The sequence below is a fragment of the Plasmodium relictum genome (assembly GCF_900005765.1).
Source record: "Plasmodium relictum strain SGS1 genome assembly, contig: PRELSG_00_v1_254, whole genome shotgun sequence".
NCBI lineage: Eukaryota > Apicomplexa > Aconoidasida > Haemosporida > Plasmodiidae > Plasmodium > Plasmodium relictum.
Window position 1 is genome coordinate 7,110 of NW_021628449.1, and position 10,279 is coordinate 17,388.

The 10,279-nt window shown below is 21.3% G+C and overlaps 1 protein-coding gene across 1 annotated transcript; it reads left to right on the forward strand.

Moving 5' to 3' along the window:
* Positions 1-959: 959 nt before the first annotated feature.
* PRELSG_0021400 (reticulocyte binding protein, putative) lies at positions 960-8,662 on the forward strand (the record flags this gene model as incomplete). Its single annotated transcript, XM_028679859.1, has 2 exons — positions 960-993; positions 1,116-8,662. 2 exons carry the CDS (start codon positions 960-962, stop codon positions 8,660-8,662), a joined length of 7,581 nt encoding a protein of 2,526 aa, XP_028531080.1.
* Between the last annotated feature and the right edge of the window lie 1,617 nt (positions 8,663-10,279).

Genomic DNA, 10,279 nt, shown 5'->3' on the forward strand with positions numbered 1-10,279 from the left:
TAGTTCTATTATATTTAGAAAAACATATTTACACGAAGAATTTAGGGGATTAAATAATTCTCATAAGAAAAAAAACTTCTTTATTACTTTAATCATATTTTATAAACAGTTTTTAAAATCTATTATTTTTCCTTCACATTTAATCTTTTTTATCTCGTTTAATCTCCCAAGATTATAATGCAACTATTAAATTATAATTTAGTTCTTTTTTTTTTACATATATTCATACTCATTTACACATGTGAAATCTCCTATTTAACAATAGCCTTTTATTTTTTTTTTTTCTATTTGTTTCTGTTTTTAATTTAATTAGTTCACATGCGTATAAATATATTTTATAAATATAACGTATATAATGCACATTAGAATCGTACCTAAAAAAAAAGAAAAATTTATTAAAAAAAATATAATATATTTTTTTTTAAACTTAGATTAAATAGAATAATTAAAAATAAATTACCTTAAATATGAAAATAATAAAAAGTTGAACGAATTATTCTATTACTCCACTTACACTTTTATGCAATATAATATATATACGAACTTTTATAATATTTTTTCTATGTTATTAAGGTGTTGATATATTAATTGGCTGTTTAATGTCTTTGCTAGAGTATTAAACAAACAAATTAATAAAGAGCATGTATAAATAAATGTATGTTTTTATAATATATATTCTTATGCTTATTATATATGTCATGTTTTCTTATGATTCATAATATTTATGCATTATTTAAAATTTTAATTTGTTAAATAATTTTTATATTTAACAAAAGTTTATTATGTTTCATTAATAAAAAGCATTATCCAAAAAAAAAAAAAATAATTTTTTTTTTTTTTTTAATTAATTACCCAAATGTAAAAACAATAAAAACAAAACAAACAAAAAAAAAAATATAACTTTATATATATTTTTTTTTTTTTTAACTAGCGTCAGTGTATGACTAAAGTGTACATACATGACTAGTAAACTAACTGTATGTACTACAAAAGGTTAATAATATCTTTTATTAACCAGGTGTTAAAAAAATTTTTTTTATTTGTTTCAATGTTATTTAAATCTTATTTCATATACGCGTATATATATATATATATACATATATATATATATATAGGTCAATGTTATAAGAAAAATGTTAAAATAGCTTTAAACAAGTCTAAATATAACACAAACAATTTATTGTTTTATTTGAATTTAAAAAATAACGAAAAATTCAAAAATTCTTTTATCAGTGAATATGAAAACAAAAAAAAGAAAGAACCAAATAGTACTAAAAATTCTTTTATTCAGAGTAAAATTTTAGTATCAACAGATGAAATTTTAAGATATTATAACAATTTCGTTGATGAAATTAATATTCATTTTGATACAATAACAAAATATCACATAAATGCAGCTGCTTATGATGATTCGAGTTCATATCTTTCAAATTACAAAAATGCTTTTAATAGAAATACCAAAAGTGATATAGAAGAGCTTTCAAAATGCACAAAAGAAATCATGAAGTTCTTTAAAGAAACTAAACAGAAAATGCAAGAAGAATTTTACAACTTACTATCTCTCAAAGAGGATAATAAAACTAATCAATATCAATTAGGATATCAAAAATTCAAATCAAACATACAAAAGCATGAACTAACTACAAGATCAGAGATGAGAACATGCGGACAAAAAAATAAAGGAGCTTATAATAGTCTGTACCGGTTGATACGTGATGAGTTTTGTACTAATGTAGAATGTAATTTAATGGTAAGCATAGATAAAAAACAAGTAAAAAAATCTAATTTTGTGTATTCAAAAGTTATGGATGAATATAAAGAAAAAATGTTAACATATACACGTTCTAATAAAGACGTCTTAGAACAAATTAGCACTTTTTTAAATTCTGAAGTAGTACAAATAATTATAAAAGAAAACATATGTGAAAAAACATGTAGAAATTCCTTAAGGATGTTAGTTAAAAAAATTGATGACACCGAAAAAATATATAAAAACGGTATAGATAAAGAAAATAAATATTATAATGAATTTCAAAGTGATTGTTCAAGAGCACAAACACTCTATTTGCAGAAAGAATATATTTCAAATACTCTTATCAAATCTTTAGAAAGATATGAAGGATTTGTCTGTTATAACAAATGGAATTCTGAGTTAAAAAAAAATTTTGATGAAGATAAAAAACAATTTGATAGCATTCTTCAAAATGTATTAGAAGAATTAGGAAAAAATATAGTTTCACTAGTTTATCCTGAAAATATAGCAACAGAAAGCAATCAAATTTTTTCAAAAGCAACTGAAATATATAATCGTACAGTAAATATGATTCGTGAACATTTTATAGTATTAGAAAATTTATCGTATAAATATAGTATTATAGAAATTTCCAATATCATAGATGAACTTACTCAATTATATTCTGATGTATTTAATTATGAAATTAGTTTGAAAGATAAATATAGAGAACTGAACATGAAATATAAATCGATTGAAGATAATAAAAATGAGGTAGAAAAAATAAAAGGAACAATTCAACTAAGGGAAAATAAATTAGTGGATCTTACATATGATGTATTAAATAAAAAAAAAAAAATTGATGATATAATAAGATCAGCAAAAAACGAACTTGATACATTAAATGAATATGATCAAGAATTAAAAACATTAATAGGAGAAATTGACTTAAAAAAAACACAAGTTCAAACAAAAAAAGATAAAATAGAAGAATTAAAAAGACAGGAAGATGAAAAAATCAAAAATGTAATAGAAGAAATAAAAAAATACCTAGGAAAAATAAATGAGAAAAAAAGCAATTATAAAACAATTATAGATATAAAAGAAAGTTCCAGAAAGGATTTAAATATCATTAAAAATTTTAAAAGTGAGACATTTTTTAATGATAATGAATACACAGAAAAAATACAAGAGATGGATGGAAAAATAAGCTCAGCTTTAGAAGAATTATTTAATAATGGGAAATTAGAAGAATCATTTAATGAAATATCAAGATTTTTAACTGAAAAGAATTCATTAAATTATGAGGAAAATAACATGGAAAAACTTAATATAATATTAGATGAAACACAAAAAAAAATTTCAGAAATAGAAAATACTATTAGTAACGCTACAAGTATTATAAATGAAAAAGTAACACCTATAACAAAAAATATTGAAGAGCTTAAGAATGAAATAATAACAAAGTCAATTGAAGATTTATATAATAAAATAAATAATTCATTTGAAACTTTTAATGTTTCAATTAATTCAATATCTGGGTATACGAATGAATATGAAAAAGAAAGTAAAAAAATGAAAAAATTTGAAGATGATATAACAATTCAAAAGAATGAATTGTTGCACAAAAACAATGAAAAATATAGTAATGAATTGGAAGAAAAAGATATCTCTCTAACTGCTTTAGATCATGAAAAAATCTCTGAAAAGAAAAAAAATATAGAAGAACATATTAATAATAACAGAAGTATCATAAGTACAATTGAAAAGGAATTAGAATTATATGAAAAAATAGAAAAATACTTTACTATGTCCAAGGATCAAACAATTGTAAGTAACATCAAAGGTTTAAAAGAACAAATTTGTCCTGTAGATATGAATAATAAATTAAAGGGTTTTCAAACGAAACTTAGTAATACAACAAATATAATAGAAAGTAGTATAAAAAATATTGAATCATATAAAAAAATTATAGAAGGTATTTATATTCTAAATAAAATTATAAATATGTCTGATAACTGTAATACATCAATTAATAATTTAAGAAAAAATACAGATTCCATAAAAAAAAAAATAGATGAAGAAGATGCTATAATTAGTAGAGAAAATAAAGTAGAAGAAAACATAAAAAATAATTTTTTAAGCAAAATTAGAAAAAAAAAAGAAGATACAGAAGATATAATAAGAAACATTGATGAGTTAAAAAAAAATCTAACCGAAATTATAGAATCATCTATTAATTTAAAGGAAAAAGCTAATGGTGTTATTATATTAGAAACTTTAGAAGAACATTTAAAGAATGTATCAATTCAAGAATCTCGTTTTAATGATATTACAAAGAAAATAGATGAAACAAGAGTATCAATTGAGTTATTAAATAAGAAAGTTGATAGTGCAATAAAAGGTCAACATGACGAAATTTCAAATATATTTCATAAACATATTATTGAATTATATGAAAAAATAAAGAATGATACACAAACAAATTCTAAAATTATAAAAGATACAGAAGCATGTTTGCAAAATTATGATTTCGAAAATGATATAGAAAAGGTTAAGAAAGAAAAGAATAAGAAAAATTTAAAAGATATATCACAGAGCATTAAAAATAAAATGGAAGACGTTAATAAAATTAATAAAACAATTATAGATATACAAAATAAATCTCAAAAGTTATTTGATGAATCTAATAACGAAAAAAGCAGAGAAAATTCAAGTGATAAAAAAAACAATATAAAAAAAATTTATGAGACAATGGCAGAAATATTAAAAGAATTGGAAAAAGAGATAACAAATTTAGGATATTACTTAGTAAATATAAAGGAAAACAAAATACAGTATAAGAAGGAATCAGTAAACTATACTGTTGATCAAATTAATGATGAAAAAGAAAAGGCTAACAAAAGAATGGAAATTATTGATGAACTTAAGAAAAAAATTATTCAATTGAAGGAAAAAACAATAGATATCTCGAAGGATGAATTAGAAAGTTTTAATTATGAAATTCCTGCTAGTAAAGCTAAAGAAAATCAACAAAAAATAAATGAATTGGTACAAGAAGCTAATGCATTAAAAGAAAAAGTATCAAGTGATAATACAGAAAGTGGAATTGATAATATGCAAATAATTATTGAAACAAAATTAAGAAATATCATAATAGAAAATAATAGCATAGATAATGCATCTTACGAAATGGAGAACATGGAGAAATGTTTAATGACAAAAAGATTTAATAGTATAATGGATACTATTAGAATTTCTTTCACGAAAGCTAAAAGAGAAAAAGAAATTACAAATGAAAAATTTACAAAATCAGAAGATATAAAGAAAAAAATAATAGCTGATTTTCAAAGGGCAAAGGATTTAAGAAATGTACTCATAGAAGTTTTAGATGAAAATTCTGTTGATGAAAAAATAAAAGAAATTAAATTAATTAATGATGATATTATAGTTAATACAGGAAATATAAATGAATTTTTAACGATAACTGAACAACATAAGGAAAATTGTAGAATGAATTATCATAATATAGAAAGGGGAAAATATACAATAGAGTATTTAAAAAACCATGATTATAATGAGAAGAAAGAAATAACAGGAAGTGTAATAGAAGAGATAAATAAATATGTTAAAGAAAGTAGAGATTACTCCGATAAAGCAGATAAATATAGTATAGATACTAGAAATAATTATGATTTATGCTGCAAATATAAAGAGGACATGGATGATCTTTTAAACGAATCTTTAATTTTAGGAGAAAACATAAAATATAAATTAAAAGTAAACGAAATAAATAATATATGGGGAGCGATTCAAAATGATTATAATAATATTGAAAGTCTATTAAAAAAATTAATAGGAAGATTAAATATATTAAAAAAAGATATCATTATAATAGAACAAGAAAAAGAAGAAACAAATAGTGAAAAGTCTATAAAAGCATATGGACAAATTCAAACTACAAAAGTGCATTCAAATAGATTATTAGAAGAATTAGAGACCTTAAAACAAAGAACAATGGATAATTTGAATGGTTCTAAAAGTGCAGTGGAATTGATTTCAAGAGAGAATGAAACAGCAGAAAAAGAAATATCCGACAGACTAAAAGCAGAGCAGGAAAATTTAAAAAGAAGTATAGAAATTTTAAGGAAAGTAGAAATTAATAAAAATTTAATGAGCGATGAATTAAATAAACTAAAAGGAATAGAAATTAATATTAATGATATGGATAATGAAATGAAAAAATCTAAGAAATTATACGAAGAAGGAATTTTGGAAGAAATAAAAAAAGTAGCTGATAAAGAAAAGGAAAATATTGAATTCTTAATGAAATCAATAAACGCAACAATTGGCAATATAATTACATTTATAGGGGAATTACAGTTAGAAGAAAATGACTTAGTAGAAAAATGTGAAGATACTAGAAAAAAAATGAATGATATATATAATATATTTGATAAATCCTATGGAAATATAGAAAAATTTGTATTAAACATTATAGAACCTACTAGCACATATGCTAGTGCAAAAGAGAAAAGAGAAGAAGCCGAATTAGAAGAAGAAAAACTTAAGAATCAAAAACATGAAATGGAAAATTTGTTAAAAATTATTAATGATATTAAGAGAAATGAGATTTTAAGATTAATACTACATATGAAGAAGGATTTGGATAAGTTGGATGAAAAAGCTAAAGAAGAGCATTCATGGATAGAAATACAAATAAAAGATATCAAAGGAAATATAGAAAATATAAAAGATTCTGATAGTATAAATAGTGCATTGGATGAGTTAAATAAAATAAAAAAAAAGAGCGATGAAATAAACAAAAGTAAAATAAGGTATTCTGCTTATAAAGACGAAATACATGCATTTTACAGTAATATAAATAAAACACTAAGCTTTATAGATATGGGTATAAAAACAATATCAGAAATGAAAGATTATGAAAGCATGAAGAATATAGAAGATATTATTTTAAGAATAGAAGAAAATTTAGGTGATATAAATAAAAAAGTAAGGGAGAACAAAGATATCCTAATAAAAGCTGAAAGTATTTATGAAGAAGTAAAGTTAAGAGAAGAATTAAAAAAAAGAATTAAGGAAGAGTTAAATAAAATTGATGGTATCTTCTCTATAATACAAGGTGCTCTTGATAAATATACAAAAATAAAAGAGATAAATTTTGATGATGAAAAGTGTGATGTATTTTTTAAAATTATCAAAGAGAGCGAAAATCTAAAAAATATATCAAATGCTTACATGAGTAAATTAAATAAAATGGATGGAGTATTAAAATTAAATACAATAAAAACTGAACTTGATAATAAAAAGTCTTCTTTAACTGATTTAGAACGTCGTGTTGAAGCAACAAAAACAGATAAGGACGAGTTTTCTAGTAAAATATTAAGGGGTATAAAGAATAACATTGGAACAATTACAAAAGAGATAGATTACGAATATAGCAATGTTTCAGAAATTAATATATTTTTTTATGAGTTACTAGAATTAGGAAAAAATTATAAATTATCTTTGCAATATGCGGTTAGTACAACTGTAAATATTGAAATATCAAAAGATATGTTAATAATAGAAAAAAAAAAAAAAGATGCTGCATTATGTGTACAATATATTAAAAATAGTTGTGATTCTATGATTAATGATATTAATATAATAAATAAAAGCTATAAAAGTAATATTATAAGTACTTATGAATCTAACAATGTTGAGAATGCAAATGTTCTTTCAGAGGAACTTAAGAGAAAGGGGGATGAAGGGATGAAAACAACAAATGATATAAAGAAATTACTTTTAACAATGAATGAAAGTAAAGATGAAAATAAAGTAGATGAATATTTACAGAAACTAAAAGATATGTATGAAATTTTTCAAAAAGAAAGGATAAATATAAATGAAATTTTTAGAAATATCAATGATATAAAATTAAAAGAAATGGATAAAAATAGTGAGAAATTAATTGATATAGCACATTTACATAAAAATATTGTAGAAAATCAAGAAGAAAAATTTTTAAACATGAAAAAGCAATTAAGTGAAATAAGAGATTTTTTAATAGGAAGAGAAAAAGAATTACTTGGTATTGTTGAATGTGTAGACATAGAATGTATGCAGAAGATCAACAAAATAGATGAAGAAGTTAAGCATAAAACTAAGGAAATAAGTGAATTAGAAAATAATAGTAGTAGTGAGAACAACAAAATATTAATATATACAGAAAAAGTTTCCCATTTAATAGAAAGAGCGAAATTTTTATTGAGAGATATAGAATTATATGAACATGAAAGTGATTATGATTTATCAGAAAAAATGAACAATAGTATGCTAGATGAATTAGACAATTATATAAAAAGAATTAAGGAGAAGGGAAATAAATCGAAGGAACTTTTCGAAAATTATATACAGAAAAATAAAGATCTTTTTCTTGAAAATAATAATACATTTCTTTCAGTTCATGGTATTATTAAGAATATAAATGACATAATAGAAATTTATCGAAGAAAATTAAGTGGTCAGGAAGAGAAAAATAAAATAAGAGATATTCTAGATGAAACTATTAAAAAAAATGAACATGAAAACTTTTCAGTAAATGATGATATTAATAAAAATTCTCAAAAAGGTGAGGGAAAGCAAAATTTAACTAAAAATATTGTTAGTAATGGAAATAAAGAATCCAATGAAAATAATGATAGTAAAGGAAAAAATAAAACTGAAGGTAAAACTATTAAATTAGCTCACGGAATGTTAGGTGGTTTATTAATAAGTTGTGTAATTGTCGTTATTTTATATAAAGGTAAGGGTGTGGAAAATAATGTGGATGAATATGTGCATGAAGAATATGAAAATGGTGAGGATTTATTTAATTCCAGTGATCGTGAAGAGGTTATTGAAGTAAACTTTATAGAAGGTGAGTAATTTTTATAAAAATGAAATAGAATCCATTTTTTTCTTTTGTATTACATATAGTTTTTAAGGTTATATTTATTTTATATATTGTATTTTTTTTTATAAAATATTTTTTTCCTTTTTTTTATTTTTGTTTATATATTTTTTTTCATTTATTGAAATTATGTATTTTTATTTGATTTGATTTGATTTGATTTGATTTGATTTGATTTGATTTGATTTGATTTGATTTGATTTGATTTGATTTGACCTGGCTTCTTTTGATTTTAATTAATTTTATTTTATTTCACATTATTTTATTTTGTTTAATTTTTTATTATTTTAATTTTATTTTAATTTAATTTAATTTAATTTAATTTGTTTGTTCTATATACATTGTAATATATTTAACATTTTTTGAGTTTTTTTACTTTAATTTTGTTTTCCTTATCACAAATATGCGATTATCTATTTTTATATATTTTTTTTTGTATTATTGATTTATTAATTGTCCACTTAATGGCTTTTCTAGAATATTAAACAAACAAATTAATAAAGAGCATGTATAACTAAATATACCTTTATATATATATTAGTGTTTATTATATATATATATACAGTTTTCTTATGATGCATAATATTTAATTGGAATTAAAATTTACTGCATCTTTTAATAGATCTATTAACTGTTATAAATGAGTTTTTATTTACAAAGAATTAATATTTTTTAATTAAAAACATACAAACTATAACAATTAATAAAGTCAAAACATTAATTTATTCAATATTATTTCAAAAATATACATTGAATATAGCATAGACATTATTTGTTTTATATCTTAAGTTTTTACAAGTAAAAGTTAATTCTTTATTTAATTTGAAAACAAACGTGAACTATCAATACCCAAAAAAAAAAAAATTAAAATTATTTTTTTTTAATTACAAAGATGTAAATAAATAAAGATAAACAAACAAAAAAAAAATGATTTTATATTAATTTATTCAATATTATTTCAAAAATATACATTGAATATAGCATAGACATTATTTGTTTTATATCTTAAGTTTTTACAAGTAAAAGTTAATTCTTTATTTAATTTGAAAACAAACGTGAACTATCAATACCCAAAAAAAAAAAAATTAAAATTATTTTTTTTTAATTACAAAGATGTAAATAAATAAAGATAAACAAACAAAAAAAAAATGATTTTATATATATTTTTTTTATAACTAGCGTTGTTGCATGACTAAAGTGTACATACATGACTAGTAAACAAACTGTATGTACTACAAAAGGTTAGTAATAACTTTTATTAACCAATTATATATTCTTTTTCATTATGAAATACTTTTTTTATTTTTGGAAAGTAATGCTTATATAATAGATAATTAGTACTACATTTTTATAACATAATACAATGATATACAATTTTTAGTAGTATAATATATGATTTAGTATACATTATAAGCTAGCTTATAATCTTTTTTATATTTAGATTTTAAGTTTTTTGGTTGAGGTTTTAGGTTTTTTGGTTCAGGGTTCAGGGTTTAGGTTTCAGGTTCAGGGTTCAGGGTTTAGGGTTTAGGGTTCAGGGTTCCGGGTTTAGGTTTAGGGTTTAGGTTTAGGTTTCAGGGTTCAGGGTTCAG